The 20,875-nt window shown below is 56.0% G+C and overlaps 1 protein-coding gene across 1 annotated transcript in view; it reads left to right on the plus strand.

The window, feature by feature from the left end:
* ATXN10 (ataxin 10) overlaps window positions 1–10,846 on the plus strand; it is a 122,512-nt gene extending 111,666 nt beyond the window's left edge. Inside the window, exons 11-12 of the mRNA XM_087814978.1 lie at window positions 9,085–9,269; window positions 9,663–10,846. Of these exons, the coding sequence (XP_087671104.1) occupies window positions 9,085–9,269; window positions 9,663–9,665 (188 nt within the window). The 3' untranslated portion in view covers window positions 9,666–10,846. The remainder of the gene's footprint in view (window positions 1–9,084; window positions 9,270–9,662) is intronic.
* Window positions 10,847–20,875: the final 10,029 nt, after the last annotated feature.

The following is a 20,875-nucleotide window of genomic DNA, read 5'->3' on the forward strand; positions in this document are numbered from 1 at the left end:
CCACAGTCTTCCTCTCCCTGTCGTGGCTCCTGGTTATCTCCTGTCCCTCCTCACAGCTGCCAAGGAAGCTCTGAATTTTGCCCCTTCAGCTCCTTCAGTGGGCTGTGTTAAACAAAATGCAGACAGCTTGCTGCAGCCCAGTGCCTGCCGGGCCTGGCCTTGACCCCCCTCCGCCTGTTCCTCCCTCCCCCCGCACGCACCGCGCTCCAGCCGCAGAGATTTCTCCTCCCCACGTCCCCACTCAGCTCTCGCTGGGCCTGCTCCTTGGCCTGCAGCCATCCTCTCTGACTCGCCCAGGGACGGGGTTCTTTTTATCCTGTGGGTTGTTGCTCAGTGTCCCCCAGCAGAGGCCGCCTCCAGCCCCCCTGGTCCTCACCGTCCTCCTGTGACCGGCTGTCGCATCACCTGTTCAGGTTTTGGTTTCGGTCCAGTGCTGGCTCCTCTCTAGAGTGCGACCACCACAGGCAGGGACCCAGCTGTCCTGTTAATCACTATATTCTGAGCGTTGAGTGTGGTGCCCTCGTATTTGTTAAATGAGCAGGTGGTGATTAAATTCTCGAGAGACATTCAGGTGTGTGATTAGGAACGTTTATGTGTAAGTCCCTTGCTCTGACACCAGTGCAGGAATCAAGAGGGCACTGTTCATAGAGAGGAGTAAAACATGGTGAAGCGTTAGACCCTATGACTGAAGGAGGTTTTCCCCCAAAAGGAGTCACTCAGTAGGTTGGAAGTTATACAAGAGGCGTGTCCAGGAAGAGCTTTAGAAGTCAGTGTCACCACTGCAGCCAGCGTGGCTTTTAAAGAGCCGGAGGTGGTGTTGGTGCTGACTTCCAGTCAGTGTCGGAGTGCCCGGCGTGCTGTAAACGCGCACTGAAGGCCGTCTTGACCTCCCCGTGGACACGGCGGTGCTCCTCCCTTAGGAAAGCGAGGTGTGGGTCTGCACCAGCTCTCAGCTCAGCTGTGACGATGGAAATGGAAGCAGACAGCACAGGAGGCCCAGCCGCACTCCCCCTGTTTTCTTGGTGCACAGGAGAGTCCCCAGAGGCACGCCCATCTGGGGACCTGTGCCTGTCCCAACCTGCGGGCCCACCGGCTCCCGAGTGCTGCCCTCGTGGCCGCTACTTGGGGCAGGGGGCAGGCCAGCATGGCCACGGGTGACCCGCAGAGCAGATCTCCCAGATGACTAGTGACAGTGAGACCCGGGACTGTGATGACAGGTGCTCAGTCTCCGAGCCTGTGCAGCCTCTGCCACCTGCCGTCTCCGGGTCTGAAACCTGCGTATCTTGGAACTGTGTTTGACCTTTGGCTATGCTCTGTCACTTGTGAATGTCACTAGTGCGAGACCAACACAACCTTCTGTAATTTAGATGGCATTACTCACTTTTTCTACTTAAAATTTTAATCTCTTTTTGGACTATTTACTAGCTACTTCAGTCTGCAAGCTTATTGATGCTTTGACATTTATTTGAAGAGAAAGGGACCCTGTTTCAAGTATCATAAACCCTCCCACTCCTTCCGTTGATTTGTAGGCATAGCTTAGAAGCTGGCAGGCAGACTCAGCAGGGAGAACCATGCCCTCCTCCCCAACTGGTCTCCTGAGGAGTGCGTGGGGCAGTGTGGCTGAGTGCCGAGGGACGGTGCTGGAGCTGCGTCCACACCCTGGCTCCACCACTCTGTCGCGTCACCCTGGGCAAGCCGGTAGCCTGCTGTGCCTTAGTCTTCTCGTCAGCAGAGTGGGGGTAATACTACCTGCCACAGAGCGTGTGTGAGGATCGAGCACTTCCTGTGAGTGCCCGGAACAGCCCCAGCCCTTACTGCGTGTCCTGGGGGGTGACAGCTGTTGCCATTCTGCTTGTTGTTGTTCCTGTTGTTATTTTATGCAGATACACTGACAACCTTGACTCACATGAGAGACACGTTGATTCCTCCTGCGAAGCTTTGCTTCCATTGAAGGTGGCACTGACTCAGGAATGGATTCATTCGAGCCAGCTTACTATTGGGTCACTCCTTCATTCCACTGAGCACAGAGCACGTTTTGAGCACCTCTTACTGGGCAGAGGGGCCTGCAGTTCCCCGGCGTCTCTCCCAGGTTTCCATGGGCTCCTGTTCCTAAACTCCTCTGTCACTAGGATGCCGTGACCTCGGGTTCATCATCCCTCTCCTGCTGCCATCTGGGCAGGAAGCCCCCGCCGGCAGTGGCCTTGGCTGGGGACATGGGACCCAGGGCAGCGTTGCTTGCTTTTGAAATTGACTATGTCCATAACGCCTCTCCCTGAGGATTTCTCCCCACGCTGTAGCACTGGTGTCTGCCATTGACGAAATAACTCTGCCCAGCCCAGAGCTGACAGAGAGCTGAGGCGCCCCATCGATGTAGATGGGAGCCAGGCACTCGAGGGCCTTCACCCAGCAAGCACTGAAAGCGATCTTCCTGTGCGTGTGCGCAGTGACCGGGACGAAGACAGGCGTCCCGGCACACAGGTGAACGCACACTGGACGAGTCAGTTACACAGCCACAGGAGAGTGACAGGTGGCACGAGAGTGGGAGGGTCACGGAGAAGATGGACACCCGACACGATGGGCTGAGAACGGTCATTTCCCGGTTGGCCCTGACCGTTCAGTGCGTGTCTGCTCGGGCCAGTCACTCTGCTAAACATATGGGCAGTGGCTGGTCTGGTCACGGCAGTGACATTGGAGAGCTGCCCCAGCAACAAATGGAACTACTTGGTGGCCCGCGCCCTTTTGTGTGGTTGCAGTTAGAAGTGGTATTGGCTGTTTCTGATCCCGAAACCTGTGTGTGACATGGGTGCCAGGCTGTGACTGCCTCGGACCACGCTGCGCTTTTAAGTGGTCAGTAAAACGGTTCCAGAACACGGGCAGACAAAATTAGTTTCTGTGCTGCAGGATCCCTTACCAGCAAAACCTGCGAGCGGGGCCCTGGCTTGGCCACAGGGGCTTTTGGGGTAGGGAGTGGGGAGTGCGAGCAGCAACCACGGGGCAGGGCATCGCCTCTCCATTACCTCACTGCCCAGCTGCCGGCTTGGGGCTTGCCAGTCATGGTGACAGCAGTGCCACATCCCGCCCTGCTCATCCGGGATGCGTGCGCTGGACACATCTGGGGCTCATAAAGGACTTGTGCGCACAGCCCGACCAGGGCCCAGTTGGAGGCAGCAGGTCCACGTCCTCTCTGAGGTCCTACCTGCCAGTGAGATGAGACTGAGGAAATGGGGGCCTGGGCAGCAGGAAGCTGGCTCGGGCTTCTGGGAGGGGAGGGGGCCGCCACATCCTGAATAGCTGATCTCCCTCTGAAGGGTCGATTGTGGACAGGGAACTGTGCATACCGAGGACAGCGACGTGGCCTTTGCTTCAAAGTCACTAGGAGAGTGCAGAGTGCGAGAGATGTGGTTTCCTGGCTGAAGCTAGTGTTCATGGTCCTGTCAGGTGTAGCAGTGTCTGCCTTGGGCCTCGGTGACACGCCCTTTCGCATCCCAGCTCCCCGGGGAGTTAGAGGCCAGAAACCGGCCGAGGCTGCTCTTGAAGGAACCATGTTTCCCAGATGACTTTTTCCCTCAATCACGACTGAAGTGCTTTGGTCCTTCCTACAGCACCCGCGACACAAGTTTTATTTTTTCATGTTCAGGTTGTGACCCATAGTTAACAAGTCTGGCCATTATTTGTTCCCTGCCCTCTTGTATTAGTGTTTTTTTACCACTTTCAGTATTAGCCATTAGTTGGCACGTTAGAGAGGACACGTTCGTTGTGACTGCTGTTTGGATGTACGTGTTCGCGCAGCACGGAACACTTGAGCCACAGATGTTCCCTCAGATTCAAACACAAAAAACGTGGCGTGAAACTAGACACCAGATAGACCAGCAATTTGGAGAAGGAAGAGGGAGCCCAGATGGGTGGTTTGTGGTGTTTTTGACACACGCTGGTCTCAGCACCGAGTGGGGGAGCCGGGATAGAGTGCACCGTGAGGCCTCCCCGGCTTCTCTGAATGGGAGGAGTGCGGTTTGAGTGACACGCAGAGAGTGGAAAGCAAAAGATGATTGTAACAGTTGAAGGCAGAAGTGAAATGAACTTCGCAGTGAAGTCTCTTGATGTTTCGAGATAATAAACCTGCCCAAGAAGAGTGTGTGGCACTTGTGGGGAGCAGGATGGCATTTCGGGTTTCCTTCCTCTGCGAGGGCCTCCTCTCTCCAACCCCGCACTTTCTTTCTCACCTAAGTCGTCTCCTCCCCTGCCCACAGCTTGGCACTTCCTTCCCCTTCTTGCCTCCATCTCTGACCTGCTCTGTGGTTGACAGGCCCCTCCTCCCTCTCAGGCAGAGCCTCGGGTAGCTGGGGTCCCTGGGCAGCAGGTGGGGGTGCCTTTCTCCCTCCCTCAGAGGGCGAGTGCCTCGAGAGCAGGGGTGTCAGTTAGGACTGGCCGCTCCCCTAGGTGGAGGACAGAAGTGTCGTTGTCACAGAAGTCCTTTCTAACGCCACATCCCACCCTTTCTCTGTCTGAGAGAAATGGGCATACCTGGAAGCATCTTGGTTCTTAGCAATGTAAAACATCTTCAGAACAACTTAAAAGCTGAACTACTTCTTTGTACTCTGAAAAATTCCCACACAGTCTGGGAAGATACTCGTCTGGATATGGACAGATGGAGCCATCCTCGTCTTTAGGGAAACCTCGCTGGAGTGTAGAGCGTCACTACGTGGTTAGTGAAAGCTGGGGAACTGGGCTGCCTGGTACTGAGCATCCTGTCCTCAGACGCACTTCATATGCCCTGTGCCTTAGCTGAACAGTGCACCGTGGAGAGTTGGGCAGGACATAAACCCCTCGCCAGAAATGAGTTTGGTGTCTAAAAGCAATTCTAAAAAACCTATCCCCCCCGGCTGGCGTGGCTCTGCAGTCGAGCATCGACCTAGGATCCAGGAGGTCGCAGTTCGATTCCCCTTCAGGGCACATGCCCGGGCTGCGGGCTCGATCCCCAGTAGGGGGCGTGCAGGAGGCAGCTGATCAGTGACTCTCATCATTGATGTTTCTCTCTCTCTCTCCCTCTCCCTTCTTCTCTCTGAAACCAGGAAAGACATTTAAAAAATATATATTCTGGAAGCAGAAGTTAAATACAGATATTATATATAGTTCATGTATTAGTTATATACATTATATGTTAAATACAGACACGTTATACATCTGTAGGGAAGTAGTTTATATGCATATCCTGAAAAGTGAGTAAAATCTTTAACATGTTTAAATTGTTTTAATTTAAATAATACGTTTTTCAGTGAGGGCCCGTCTAAAAGCTCACTTATTCCTTCGACGGATACTTGTGGTGCCTCCCATGGTCAGGCCAGAGACTGGCAGGCCCCCCTGTGAAGGCTGAACTTAGTAGCTGTCTGTGGCTTCGGGCCGCGCTGTCTCTGCCGCCGCTGTGGCGGGAAAGTGCGTGAACGAGTGCGCGTGGCTGTGTGCCAGTAAAACTTTATTTATTGTGGATGCTGACGTTTGAGTTTCAGATAATTTTAATATGTCACAAATTAGTGTTCTTTTGATTTTATCCCCCCAACCATGTAACAATATGAAATCTTTCTAGCTTGCCGCCACACAAAAACATGGGCCACGGTCCACCTGTCCCCAGCAGCCTTCTGGACAGAGATAGAGCAGCGACCGGAACAAAGTCCCCTTCCTTGCAGGGCCTGTGTCCTGGAATCCACAGCGAGGGCCACTGCTCTCATTCCTGAGGGGCACTGCCTTTCTCAGTGAGATGGACTCTTTCTCGCCAGGCAGTTCCGACGGTCAGGTTTGACTCTCCTGACTTTACTGTAGAGGTGAACTTGGCACGAACGTGTGCTGGTCAGGACTGTTTGAGCCGCGAGGCTTTTTCTGTATTGTGTTTTCTGCTGGCCTCCACGTTTCTGCCCTGCTGGTGTCGTTACCCAGCTTGCACAGGCCACAGGCCCAGGGTTGAGCTAAGTCTCTGAATCCCGTCGCACAGCTGCGTGGGGTCCGAGAACAGCCTCTCACTTTTACTTTCCCCAGCACAGCGATGCCAGGGCGCTGCCGCCACTGTCGTCCTGTGGCCTGTTTGAAGACACCAGGATGCCCTGTTAGCGAGCCCCCAGCCCTGTCGAGTCCGCGACAGCAGGCTGGAGCCCTGTTTGCCGTAGCTATGGAGACTTCAGGAGCTCTCTCTCCGAGGCTCTGCATACAAGAAAGCACTCGAGTGCTGGCCCATAGAGACTTCAGAAGATGTTTAATTTTCTCCCCACTCTTTCTTTCTCTCTGTCTCTTTAGAGAAGGAACAAGAGGGCACTGTGGCTATTAACTGGACTTGCTTTAATCTCCTCGTGACACTTCAGGCTGTCTGGGTCTGCACGGCGGCCGGGCCGGCGTTCCCAGCAGACAAGGGACATGCATATTCATGAGCCGGCTGCGTGGGACAGCCGGGCGGCTGTATCGAGGGCTCCTCTTCCAAGTCATTCTGCCCAAGGAACAACTGTAAGATTTGGGTTTTAAATTATGATTCCGTCGGAGACCCTGGACAGTAGTTTAAAACGTTCTCGCTGGGTGTGGGGACACAGCCCTGTGCGGTGCCCCACCGGCGGGGAGGAAGGGGTTCCTTCCGCTGCTGCGAGTGCGGAGCACTGGGGTGGAAGCCGCGGGCTCTGCTGTGTCCGTGTGTTCCTCCTGGTTCTCCAGGCAGGGGAGGAGTTGGCTCCGTGTGGCCGCAGCCACGTTCGCCGGCCCCTCCCGCCCTCCCCGCACATCCTCCCTCTGAGAACCAGTTTTGGAAGAAGACAAACCGCCTTCCTCGCTGTGGGCTTCAGGCCTCTTCTGTTAGGTTGTCCTTGTGGCGGCCACGCCCAGGACCCGCTCCTCGTGGAATGTCACCGTCATGTTCGGTGCCTGCAGCTCCTCTGGCCCAGCTCTGCCCACCATCTCCTGGGTGCCCGTGGCTCTGGTGTGGGGCTCTTCCTTCATCGCCTCTTCTGCGCTCCTCCTGTCCTGGATGTCAGATGGGGATCATGTCCGTTTTTCACCAGAAATTAGCTACCAAACCCTTCAAGGGTGAAGTGCTGTTGAAATACCATGACAGTGTGTTCACAGAATGTGGTGGCTGCCTCCCCAGATGAGCATGATTAAAATCCACGCTCTCCTCCGTCCACGTGGGCCTCTCGGGGGTGGGGCGGTTGTCATGGCCTCTTATTTACACAGTTCAGCTCCTGGCCTAGGTTGCATTTATACTGGTTCACTTTCATCTCCTCTCAGCCCTGCAAAACCCTGAGCCAGGAAACCACACGGAGAGCCTGGCCTGTTTGGGTCATGCAGCGCCCCGTGGCCCTACCCCACAGTGAGTGGGAGACAGCGCTCGCTGCCGACACCCAGCCACACTTCCCAGCACTGCGCCTGAACGGGGGACAGAGGTCAATGAGACATCAACTTGCTCAGGAGGAGTTCGTGGGGTGCTGGGCAGACAGAAACATAAATAGGTAGCTTACATTGTATATGGACAGTCCACATTGTGTTGGAAACTAGACTGGTGCCGGGGTAGAGACACCTCTTAGGTGTGGCTCCTGCCCTTAGGTGGGCATAGTGCAGTGAGAACAGAGAGCTCTGGGAACACAGCTCGGGCCTCTCACCAGCCAGTGTCCAGGCAGCCAGGACCCGGGGAAGGCTTCCGGGGGGAGGTGGGGCTCGGCTGGGTCTATGAGAAAGGAAGGGGCAGGGGAGGGTAAGGCACGTCTTGGGTCGGGGGCTCGTGTGTGGGATTGTGATGTTGCTAGAGCCTCAGAGGTGAAGAGCACCTAGCAAGAGAGGAATGTGGGGCTGTGCTGCGGGGGCTGTTTGCCCTGGGCCCAGAGCGTGATAGCCAGAAGGCTCCAGGTGACAGTTCTTTCCTCCAGACACTGCATTTGGTCCGGCGGGGACAGCTGGCCTTGATTCCCGAGCCCCCGACCGACCAGCCCTGCAGTTGTCTGGGCGCTCAGTGCAGTGATGGAACTTGGGTTTCCCCCTTTCAGTGAAACGTAAGTGAGGAACCGGGAGCGTCGGGAAGAAGCCTTCTGCTCCTAGCATTTAGCAGCAGAGAGTCACACGCATGGACTAAAATCCCCCAGTCTTCCGTACATCCTCCTGCCAAAATTTGCCTCTTTCCTAATGTTTGCTCCTCAGTCAGGTCTTGTGATCACTGCCTCTCTCTTTTCCTACAAAAAGCAAGGAAATGAATCTGTAACGACTTCGTCTGGATGAGAAATTAGCTGCAGCAAATGGTTCATTGCTCAGAACTTCACTGACAGGTTGGAGGTTTCCATCACCCGGGATGATTCTTACTCTCTGTACTGGCACAGAGTCGGGGTTTGATGATTGTGGAAGAGGGAGAAATTCAAGTTTAGGTTTTATGCATTTGAATATTTTCTGTCTCCAGAAAATAAATATAGCTTATGAAGGGCCTGGGCATTACCATGAAGGGACATCAGGTAAATGCAAAATGAGACCCTTTTCCCCAACCGAGGGGGTGACTAATTACAGAGTCAGCATCGGCACCCAGCGGCTCCTCCTGGGCCATCGGAAAGGGTAGTCACCCCCCCCCAGGACCATGGTCCTTCACTCAGTGCTCGTCTGCTGGTTCTGTTTGTGCCACCTGCCTGCGGGCTCCTGCAGGAGCTGGGACAGGCAGGACGGCCACAGTGCCGGTCTGACTAGGAGGCTAAGGGAGCCAGGAAGGCCCTGGAAGGTCAGGATGGGAGCCAGCTCGGGTGTGTCGGGAACAAAGATGTGCAACTTTCAGGCCCCAGAAAACGCATCCTAAACACAAAACTGCCTGTTTTCTACATTCCATTTGTGTAACCTCAGGAATAGGCTCGTCCTTTACTGTTTCCTTTGAGGTTCTTGAGCAGGGGAACCGTCTGACTCACTCGCTCCCAGTGTGTGCATGCGTGTGCACCGTGTTGTAAGTGTATTTCCACTTTAGACGCGTAGCCGTAGCACATCCTCAAGAAAAGCGCCACTGAGTCGCGGTTTCGGTGCCGCCCCCAGCAGCGCTCACAGGTTTCTGACGCAGGCACGTGTTGGCAGCTTCCTTCACTGTGGCCCCAGTCCTGACGCAGTGGGTGGTGTACGCCATCAGGAACCTCACGGAAGACAACAGCCAGAACCAGGACCTGATAGCCAGGATGGAGGAGCAGGGGCTGGCCGACGCGTCCCTCCTCAGAAAGATGGGCTTTGAAGTGGAGAAGAGGGGGGACAAGCTGGTCCTGAGAGCCACCAGCACCCCTCCGCCGGTGAGTGCGCGGTTCCCACCTCCGGGACCCTAGACGGCAGGCTCCTTCCTGGGAAGGAGGGTGGGGCCCGGCGCCTCCTAGCATCGCAGAGGGCCCTGAATTTTCTTGCCAGTAATTTTTTTTCAGGCTTTATGCCATTTTCTTAAAAGAGTTAAAATTTCAAACTCGTTCTGGGGGAATATATGAGCACAGCACACGTATGTGTGGTCTAAGTTTCTGGCAGGATGAGACTAAGGAGCTCACGCTGACTTCAGTAAAGAGCACCTTCCCTGTGTGACACTGAGCTCAGTGTCTCCGCAGTTTCCCGTCCCCGGCCCACACTGGCCCCTTCCTGCGGCGCGTCTCGGACATAGGTTGGTTGTACATGTGATTCTGTTTCCCTTTTCTCCCTAGTGAATGGCCTCCGTCCAGACGTCTGGGTTTCTGGAGCCTGCTTCGCGGGTTTTCTGTCCTCGGCATATGTGAAATCGCGCGTGTGGAGATTCAGCGCCAGGGCGCGCGATGCTCTTAGATGTAGTCTGTGTGTCAGCTTAGAGGTGGAAGTGCGTGAGTGGCCTGTCGTTTGTGTGCTTTAAACGTAGCTGTGTGGTGCGCCTTCCCGTGGATGCCGCGGGCATTCCCGCCCCAGATGGCACCTCTTGCAGCAGCGGGTGAGGAGTGGACTGCTCGCGGAGGCTGCGGCGACTTGGCGGGACGCGTTTGCTGGGACCCCGTTTGTCCTTCAGGTGGCGAGTCAGCCTCCTTCCTTTTGTCTCCCTCTTCCCACTGGGCCTCCTGAACTCTGCCGGCTACCAAAGTCATTCCCACTGTGATTGATTCACCCCTCTGCCTTTCCAGAACTGCAGGCTCTCTTCCAGTTAATTCATCCAAGAGACGCTGAAGAATAGAGCCCATTCCCTCTTTGTGTTAGGTACTGGGCTGTGTTGTCCCCAAGCCCTGTCCCTTCATAGCCAGAGCTTGGGGGCCACTAACTGTTTTCCTTCCAGAGCATCCTAGAAGCAGGCTTCTCAGAACTCATTCTGTGTAAAGCTGATGCCTGCCTCTTACCCACCTCCGTGCTCCAGGAGGGGAGGAGTGCCGTGTGCTCGGCTCCGACGCGGGGCCTGGCTAAGGGTCCGGCTGTCTTCAGGTCACCGCAGCCGTCTCGCAGGGGCCGCCGCTCCGTGTTGGCCGTGGCCTCGCTGGAATTGCAAAGCAGCTCTGGGGAGCAGAGGTAATTTGACCAGATCTGTTCATCTGTCTGTCTTTACCCTCCTATGTATATTCATATTGGAGTAGAATAGGGCTGAGTAGGCACCAGTCTTTGTGACCATCTAGATCATGAGCCTAGAGCCTCTGCTGGGCGTCACTCTGTCAGTGCGTGACACGTCTCATCTCCTCGAGCAGCCATGTGGCTCAGCTCAGGCACCTAGAGGTTTTGCACAGTTCATGGTGAACCTTCCAAAATCAAAACGACAGAGCCAACCAGACGTTTTCCCAAAATACTGAGTGTCCCAATGTTTTTGTAGCCACACTTCATTTGCTTTGTAAAAACTCCCCATGCACGTTACGACTGAAATAAAAGTTTTCCACTGTGGTATCTCGTGTGCTGTGTCCCTCTGAGGAAGTGTCCGTCTCTAGGGTTGTAATCTGCAAACAGCATCTTCTCTCATGGTGACTTTCTTCCAGTGCAGGAGCCATTGCAGAATTTAAGACGCACAAAGAAGTCCTCCTCTGGACCAGAGAGTTAATTAAAATCCTGCTCTGAATGGAGGCCTAGCCAGAGGGGAAACAGTGGGAGCCCCCCTCTCCCTTTAACAAGGTTGCAATGGACACTTCTCTCCTCAATGGATGTGTGCACACCAGTGGAACCACACAGACGTGCCCGTGGGAGCCATATAATAACAAACACCAGTAAACAAAAAGCCTGTGGGAAGGCAGAAGGGGTAGTGGGCCTGTGTTCTCTAAATAGGAAACGCGGGGCTTGCGGAGGGAAAACATGCTGGCGGCTGCATTGTGGCCGCCTGGACGGTCTCGGCAGATTAATCCCCAGCACAACAGCCTCCCTGTCCCCAGCAGTGGCTCGGGCTCCTGCAAGCCTGGCCTTACATGCTGGAGAGGATTAAGTCGCCACCCCAGGCAGTCATTTAGGAGAGAGCAGGGGGGAGCGGGAGGCCAGCCTTACAAGACGTGCAGAGACGGGGGTCACAGCGAGTCCTGCGGCCGTATTCTTGCTCCCAAGAGCAGACCGGCAGAGCGGTTCAGTTTCTGCTGCTTCGCCTTAAGCGCCAGCAGGCGAGGCTTTCTGCTGGACTCGGAGTCCGAGTGCCTGCGGGTGATGTTTTAATACTTGACAGTGGGTGCTGCTGGTTCAAAATAGTCATTCTCACAATATCAGTAGTATGCTACTGAATTCGTCATGGGGGGGTCCATATTAATGCGTCCCGAGGGTTTGGTGGTTTTGAGGGACACTAATGCTGAGGCGCATCTTTTCAGTTACTTCTGAATCTAACCATGGGGCTCTGCAGATTACTCAGAGATGACCGCTTGCAAAGTGGGAGACAAACAGCTGAGATCATTTGGGCTACCAGTTAGTAAATTTTAAATCAAAATTTAGACTTTATATCCCTATATTTTTATGTCCCTTATTTTGAAGGCATTGGCACACTGCTCTTTTAACAACACCGCAATTTAAATGTTACTTAAATGATGTTTTACTGTCTTCGTTTCTATCCTCAGATGAATAGCAGGACGCGGTCTTTGCAAACGGGAGAGGGCACTTAAAAGTTCATGCTCTGTCATTGTCAATGGGTCACATAAGGGACCCATTTTCACAGGAAAGTCAGTAAAGTTAAGATTTTTAAAACGCAGAGAAGTACAGGACGAACCTTAACATGTCAGACTTAGCACAAAACCAGTCCTTTGGAGAAGCCCCGCGGTGCTGTCCAAGGTTCTGACGACCCAGCGCCATGGCCTGTGCGCGGAAAATCAATTAAAACCCTGTTCTCAAAGTTCAGGTTTCCCCTGCATTTGTGTGATATGGTACCTGCTTGCTTCTTCCTGCACAGTTTTATATAGTCCTCGGATTTTTTTACATCAAATCTTATTTAGGCGACGTTTCACAGGATGAACTTGACTTAGCACACATCTCATGTCTGCAGCTAAGACTGTACCTAACGTTAGGGCGTGGGAGAAACCACTTATAAAAAGCATTTGGGTGGCCGCACCATCCAAGTGTTCCATGATGGACGTGACCGTTCTCTCATTACCAGACATCTGTCTTCCGTTTCTCGTTACAAATGCTTCAGTGGACAGTGGGGTGCGGCTCTGTGTTTTAGGCTACACACTATGTGGGGGTCAGAGAAGATCAGGGCTAACGGCTTTCTCTGAGAATCATCTGTGTTGGAAAACAGCAGGCCTCGCCCCCAAAACATCTCAGTAAATGGAGTCTAGCCCCAGGTGGCCTCCCCTCCACACACACAGCATGCCCTGCCCTGCCCTGCCCTGGCGGAGGCGGAGGTGGAGGAGGCTGGCCCCGTCCCTGGTCCTGCACTGGGCGTTTGGCCTGTGTGTGCAGGTTAGAGAAGGTGCATGTCACTCCTTTGTCTTCTTCAGCTCTGCCCTCAGAGACAATATAAACGTGATTATATTTCAATGTTTAACCTTTAAAACTCCCACAGAGAAAGCTCCAGACTCAGTTTCATCAACAGATTCTACCAACATTTTAGGAAGTGCTGCTAGTCACAGATTCTTCAGGAAAAGAGGGAACGCCCCACAGCTCAGTTTATGAGGCCAGCGTAACACTGATACCAGCACCCGAAGAGAGGAAAGGGAAGGGAAAGGCCCATCTCGTGTGTGAACAGATCCTAAGCATGTTACTGACACACTATTTTAGAGATGCAAGAGGGGTGTAACAGTTTCCAAAGGCCAGTAAACATCACTGCGTTCACAGAAAATCACCATCAGCTCACACAGAAAAAAAGTTTACCATGAAATGCAACATCCAGTCGTGATATTTGTAAAAACTGAACAGGTTAGGACCAGGAGGGAAGTTCTCTGTTCTGATGGCGTATCCACAAAAACGACAGCGACTATCAATCAGACTTGGAGGGTTAGTCCCGACTCAGCACTTCCAGTCGCCCTCGCTGGGAAGGTGGACTGGTCAGTGAACCACTCAAGAAGGCGGAGGGGACCGGCTGCAAAGGGACTCGCACGCACAGCGGCCGCTGACGTCGCTAATCCAGAAAAACGTGTACATAAAACGGGTGAGTGAATGTCAAGGCGACTGGGTACAGGGTAAATATACAAAGGTTCACGGGCCTGCGTTCCAGCAACACAGGTTTACAAAATAAAGTTTTTAAATCTAAAATATATGAGGGAACGCAAAAAGCCAAGACCGTCCAAGGCACTGAACGAACAAGATGGGCATCCCAACGACTCGAGGCAAGATTGCTGCGGCAGTGTTGTGTTGGCACAGGGATGGACAGACAGACCGAAGAAGCTGGGCCTGGACATGGGGTTCCCTTCGAGATGGTGAGGCCTGAGCCTGCTGGCGGAGGAAGAGGCTGGAGACAGGACTGAGAGGACTGCCCGGCAGCGAGGCCCCGTGGCGGCAGGACGTGTGGCGCCCGCAGCACGTGGGGGGACCAGCTGTGAGCGGTGGTTCCCCGCTAATAGGAGGGATGGGGGCCAGGTGGGTGCGGAGGCAGAGGCCCGAATCCAGCCTGAAGTGTTTCCCTGTGACAGGAGGACGTTTGGACGCAGACCAGGGCGTGTGCACGGGGACAGGCACAGGAGGAGGCAGCGGAGGGCGGCCATCCGCAAGCCGGGGAGGGGCCTCCGAGGAAGCCGAGCGTGCCCGCCCCTCGACCTCGGGCTTCCGGCCTCAGGAACCGGGAGAGGGTGGCTTTCCAGCCACCAGCCTGCCAGTGCAAACTGGGAGATGCAGGTGCTCGGTGCTCAATGTCTGCTGAAGGTTGAAGCAATAGAAGGCTCTCGCCCTTGCCCCGGGTTAGCTCCCAGGGTGCAGGGCGGCAGAGGTGTAAGCGGGAGGCTGCGGCTCAGGGCCCAGAGCGACCACAGGAGCCGGCGGTTTCAGAAAAGCTCCCGGCAGGAGACTCCGGCAGCAGCTCGGGGCTGGAGAGGCGAGGCGGGCCCTGCGTGAGCGTCAGCTGCCTCTGAAGGCTCGCCTGTTGGGAGGACCCCGTGCATCCACCTGAGGTGGGGGGAGGTCCCAGCAGGAGATGCTCACGCGGGTGGCGGCCACCCGAGAGGCAGCCTGGCCGCGGGGCAGGGTGCGGACCGAGGGCCCGGTCCCCGTTCTGAGAGCTCAGGGAGCTACAGGGCACCCGGGCACCAACTCCGCCTCTTATCCATTAAGCAAGAGAGGGTGAGGATTCAGCCTGATGGTTTATAGCAGGGGCCTTCTTCATAGAAGATGCTGCACCAACAGTGGCTGTTCCCGGGGGTTCCTGCAGGGCGGGGCGGGGTGGGGTGAATACAACCCAAAGAGAAGCCTGCTTGGCAGCTGAGGGCAGAGCCAGGGCGAGGCTCCGGGCTGCCTGCCACCCGCCCTGCTTCTGTCCACGGGGCCCATGAACTTCCTCACTGTTCTCCGAAGTCCTGCGAGCCCCCCCAGAGCACCCTCCTCCTCCAGGAAGTCTTCCGAGGACTTGGAAGCACCTTGATCTGTACCTTCCACTAATCCCCGGGTTCTGCAGTCAGTGCCTTAGGCTGTTTCATGTGTCAGGACCACCAGCTCAGAGCAGGCACCGGGGAGGGAGAGGAATCTGTCACGTTAGGAAACGGCACAGCGTGCCTGTCCCACGGCTGTGCTCAGGGCTGGGAGGTGACAGCCCAGTGCTGCTCCCATTTACTGAGGGAGACCGGTGGGAATCGAATCGTCAGAATGCAGTTACAACTGAGGTAAGTGCCGCCCTGGCCGGTGCTCAGTGGTCAGAACATCGGCCCCTGCACTCAGCGGCGGGTACCTGGTCGCAAGTTCCATCCCTGGCCCCGGAGGAGAGGGGCACATGCGGGAAGCAGCCAGTCCATGTGTGTCTCTCCCATCGATGCTTCTTCCTCCCTCCCTCCCTCCCTCCCTCCCTCCCTCCCTCCCTCCCTCCCATGCTCTCTTAAAAAAAAAAATCAATACATGAGGATTAACAAAAAACAAAAAAAACCACCTGTGCCAAAGAGACGGCCTCACACCTGCATGTGGCAGGTCCTCAGATGTTTCCTCCAGTGTCGTCCTGTCGTAGGTTGTAAGACGCCATAGGAACCTAACCCGCCTTTGCATCGGCCTCTGGTACAGTTGGTTTCCTTACACATCATTTTGCTGAAAGTCGCAGAGGCTGTTGGTGACGTGCAGTGAGGGCTGACTGTACGTGATCCCGCCAGCACCCCGGGCTCCACGGGGCTGTGTGAACCCCGTCCTGCCGCAGCATCGGCCCCAGCCTCTCTGCTCACCGTCACCAGGCCTCCCGCTCCCTCCACGGCGCACACCAAACCCCACGCCTCTGCCTCCGCACCGCCGGCCCCCCATCCCTCCCATTACAGTGGAAGGACCCCCTCTTGCGGCTGGTCCCCCTGCACGTCCTGCTGCCACTGGGGCCTCTCTGTCGGGGAGTCCTCGTGGTCCTCTGTCTGCAGCCTCTTCCTCCCGCCAGCAGGCTGAAGTCTCACCCAGCTCAAAGGGAAATCCCGCCAGGCCAGTGTGGCTCAGTGGTTGAGCATCGACCCATGATCCAGGAGGTCACATTTTGATTCCCGGTCAGGGCACATGCCCAGGTTGCAGGCTTGGTCCCCAGTCGGGGGTGTGCAGGGGGCAACTCATCACTGATGTTTCTATATCCCTCTCCCCCCCTCTCTGAAGTCAATAAAAACTTTTTTTTTTTTTTTAAAAGGAAATCCCCGAACTTCATTTGTTATTTAGCTCAATTGTCTTCAAACTTTTTGTTCACATCTCCCTAAAGGAAATTTTTAAAAATCTATACTAACATTTCAAAGCTAATACCTAATTTTTTCATCTTAATAGTTGCAAATAATATAATTTGCAGCAAATAGTAGAGACACTTTAAAGTAGAACTATGGCATCCCTCTTTCAATTGATTTCAATAGAATCGAAATACAGAAAAATGTGGTGCCCACCCTAATCCATTCTAGAAACAAACATGCTTTTTATTTTAACGTTTGGAAATAATACTTTCCTCTGGAATCTGCATCTCCATCTCATTGCTCTCACAGAATTTTATCCTAATGTGTTGTTTTTATGCTTGAAATCATACAGGATACATATGATTTTACATACAGAATTAAATTCAGACCACAACAGAATTGAATTAAAATCTATAACAGACACCTGGAAAATGTCTGAATATTCGGAAATTTAAAAGCACACTTCTAAATAACCTGTGGGTTGAAGAAGAAATTACAAAACAAATTTAAAATGTTTATCTGCACGATAAGGAAAACAGTGCATGAAAATTCTTTAAATGCAGCTAAAACAGTCTTTAAGGGAAACTTGGAGCTTTAAAATGCTTAGGAAAGGAGAGAGATTTCACATCGATGGTCTAAGTTTCCCATATAAGAAGCTGGAAGAAGGACAAATGAAACCAAAGTTAAGTAAGCACAGAAATCGGCGTTAGAGAAAAAAGGGCAAACCATGAAACGAAGAGCTGCCTCTCTGAGAAGATCAATAAAGTAGATAAACTTCCAGTGAGCCTGCTCAAAAACAAACAAAAAACAGCAAAACCCCGCAAATGATCAGGATCACCCGTGAGAGACGGGGCATCACTACCAACCCTACAGACATGAAAAGAAAAGCAGGGACTACGAGGGAAAGATGAACAACTTTGTGCCCCCCAAAAATAAAAAACTTGAGTTCTTTCTGTGGGAGACATGAGCTATCAGAATGCACACAGGACGAGAAAATTCAAGTAGCTCTGTGCCCGTTAAATTCAATCTGTGGTCAATCTTTCCACAGAGAAAAGTCCCAGGCCGCTGCCTTCACGTGAGCTCAACCCCTCTCAGGCAGGCCCCGCCTGGCCCCAGTGATCTTCCAGAGCCAGCTCCCGGGGACATTCAAAGGAACTTGACCTGGGCCCTGCCTGCCTCAGCCCTAACCAACCACCATCCTAACCTGCTCGTGCCGGGGGCTGCTTCCGGCCACCCCCTCCTCCCCACCCCAGTTCTCCAGTGGCAGTACCCCCTGCCCCCACCAGGGGGCGTTCGGGAATGTGGGAGCAGGAGGCCTCAGCCACCGCAGGCTGCCAGGGACCCTTAGTGGGCCGGGGGGTGTCAGACGCCAGCAATGCCTGGAGCAGGCCGCCCTGAGGGATTACCCTGCTGGGAAGGCAGGAGAGCCCCACCGAGTCGCCTGAGTCCGCTGGGCGCCGCTCTGGGGCTCTGCCCTTGGCTGGCTCTCACCTCTTCTCCCCTGGCTAATCCTGACTCTGGGGCTCTGCTCAAATGCAACCTCTGGGAGATCATCCAGAACGTGTGCCCAACCAGCCCACCGCAGGGGGTCCGTCCCCCGCCCCCCCACGCACCCCTTTATCCGGACGTCGGGGTCAGCTCCAGGAGCAGAGACACTTAATTCGAATGTACTGTGAAAAACACTGTTGGGGGCAGAATTCTAGTAGTTACTCCGTAGCCACGGCAGACTCCACCCCCTCCCAAAAGAGGCCCTTCCCTGGTCTCCTTTCCCTTGATGGAAAGTGGGTCCCTGGAGCTGGGGCTCACCGGGGCCTCCCCGCCCGCCGTCCATCCCCTCCCTCCAGTCTGCAGCTGATTCTCCAGCTCCTCTCCTTCCCAAGGTGGAGCTCAGGTGAGCTTCCCTCCCAGCCCAGCTCCTGTGGGCCGCCCCTCCGCCCGCCGACCCGGGGAGGGGCGGGGAGAGGCTGAGGGTTGACGGGAGGGCAGGGCGCCCCAAGGCCAGCCATCGGTGTCGCTGTCACCCTCGCAGCCGCGTGGGTAATGAGGGCTGTGGTCCGACTGAAAGGAGAGCGGTCTCCCCGCTCGGCCGGGTCTAAAGACCTGCCAGTCAAGGCAAGAGGATTAGCCTCACCCATGTGGAGGGAAAACTGGGAAGGGAGAAAAGAAACCTTGTCTGAACTTGAAAATGAAAATGCTGATGCAGTTTTTATTCCAGAAACATATCTTACTGATTAGGAGCATGGAGAACTCCGGCTCGTGGGTGGGCCGGCGGAGTCGGCTCCCTCCGCAGTGCCAGGCTCTGCAGGGCGGCATGGCACAGGGCGACGGAGGCGGCGAGGCACGCTGGGGACAGCCCGCACGTGGAGTCAGGTGCTACTGTGTGCTGGCTGAGGGACCCGGGCACGTGACAAGCTCTGTGAGCCTTAGTTTCACCGTCTACAAAGTGGGGACAGTGGCACCCACTCTGTTGAGGTTGATGAGATGGCGCGGGTGCCCACACAGAGCAGATGCTCCAGGAATGGTAACCATTCAGTGGCCGTGGGGGGCGTGTGGCCGGCCGGGACTCTCCCCTCCCTCCCCGTGCCCCCTTGGCCACCCGAGGCCACGGCCCCCGCCAGGCAGCCTGTCTCCGTCTGGGTCTGAGCGGCAGCCTCGCCCTCCTGGGCCTTCGCTTCCAGGGCCCTGAGGTGGGGCCGACACCTCCGCGCTGGGACCACACAGGGCTTGCGGCTGGGCCTGGCTGCAGGGGCTCCTGCCAGGAAGGCGGCCTCGCCAAGGATTCCTCCCGCCCGGCCCAGCTGGCACTCTCTCCAGTTTCATTGGGTTGGGCCCGGGCGCGATGGCAGCGATTGATAATGCCGTAATTGGGTGACTTGGGTATTTTCCTGGGTGCTGCAGTGCTGACTCACGCACCCTCGGTCAGTCCACATTCCACCGCGTCCTGAAGCACAGACGTGAGAGCCCGATCAGGTATCCGGGTTTCACAGCCCGCAGGCTGGCTGCGAGGTCCCTTAGTCACCGAGATCCCGCCCCTCGGAGATCCCACCCCTCGAGCTGTTTGCGTGGAGCCTCTGTTCCCAGGGTCCTGCTTGGGGAGGGCTTCCTCGGAGGCATCGAGCTGGCACTTGGAGGGTTTCCCGCCCCAATCTGTTCCCAGCAATTAATATCCGTAAATAATGAATCCGCACAGGAGCTCACTGAGGCCCTCAGCTCCTCCTCGCTCCCCTTCCCCTCGGCCCTTCCAGCTGCTGCTCCCCCTTCTCTGCTCCCCCCCTGCACTGCACCTCCCTCCCACCCTCCTCCTCTCTCTCCTGCTTCCTCCGGGTCCTGCCTCCTTTCTCCCTGGCTGGGCCCCGGGCCCGGGGCACCGTGGTGCTGAGCACACGCATGGCCTGCCCTGCACAGGGTGAAGGGCCGAGACCCGGGGCGAGGGCCGGCCCAGCGGGAGTGTGGAGGTGGCCAGGGCACCTCCGTGAGCAGCCTGGAGCCACCATGGCCCGCTCACCAATCAGCAAGGGCCCAGCTCCACAGAACACACAGTGTGGCTGCGAAAGGTAGGAAAGCTGTGCCCTCCGATGGCCTTGCTGCAGCCCCAACCCCCAGGCCCTGAGGTGTCTCGAGCAGTCTGGCGGGTGAGGGAGCATCTGCATGAGCCCAGGACCCGGACGGGGCTTCTGTCCTGGCCCCCGCCTCTCCTCCTGTACCACGTGCTGCGTGAAGCCCGACCATGGACAGCGTGGCCACTGAGTGCCCGGGACGTGCCCGGCCCCACGCAGACAGACCGTGTCCTTGCTCGCCTGTGGCCGGGGTGGGGTGCGGTGGGGGGACTATAAAGACCAAGACAAGCAGGTTCTGAGATTACAGATCCTGATGGGATTGAGGGGAGAGCCGGGTGTGGGGGAGGCGGGACCCTGCGGCTCAGTGGAGGGGTGGGTCAGGGCCGGCGCTGGCACCAGTCCCCCTGGCTCCCGCCTCAGCCCCTCCCTCCCCAGCTGTGCGGCCTCGGGCAGGCGGTGGACCTCTCTGGCTTCGGTTTATTTCTCTCTCAAATGGAGATGATGACAGTAAGCATGTGACCGGGCTGCTGCCGAGGTTCCGTGAGGCCTCGCACCGAGCGGCTCAGAGCAGCGCCCGGAGGTGGCTTTAAATTTGGGGCAGGAGCCGGGCAGGAAAACTGAGAGGACCGTTAGGAGGACAGTCCAGTGCGGGCAGGTGGGCCCTTCACGGGGATTCCCGGGAGAGACGCTTCCCAGCTGCGGGGAGCCTGCCTGCGGCCAAGGGGTGATCCTGCGCTGCCCTCTGGGGGACGGCCGGCAGGGGACGCGGACACGCAGGCCCAGCGCCCTCCAGGCCTCTGGACCCTCCGGCTGCCCCGCTTCCGGCCCCGCCTTGGGGCTCACTGCTGACGCCCCTTCTGTACCGTCCTTGGAGGAGTTCCCAGCACACACCTGGCAGCCTGCTCTCAGTCCCTCAGAGGTGACGGTGAGGGTGACAGGCTGCTGCTGCTCCCGTTCTCCAGGTGAGGAAACTGAGGCACAACCTGGAACGGGTCACGGCCAACACCTGCGTCTGTCCCTCTCCGGTGCCCGAGGGCCCGGCCTCCGGCCCCCCCCAGTGCTCCAGCTCACCCAGAACTCCGCCCGCCCGGCCTCTGTCCAACCCGCTCAGCTGAGCTCTCATCGGGCGATCGC

The sequence above is a fragment of the Miniopterus natalensis genome, chromosome 2 (genome assembly GCF_054644295.1).
Source record: "Miniopterus natalensis isolate mMinNat1 chromosome 2, mMinNat1.hap1, whole genome shotgun sequence".
NCBI lineage: Eukaryota > Metazoa > Chordata > Mammalia > Chiroptera > Miniopteridae > Miniopterus > Miniopterus natalensis.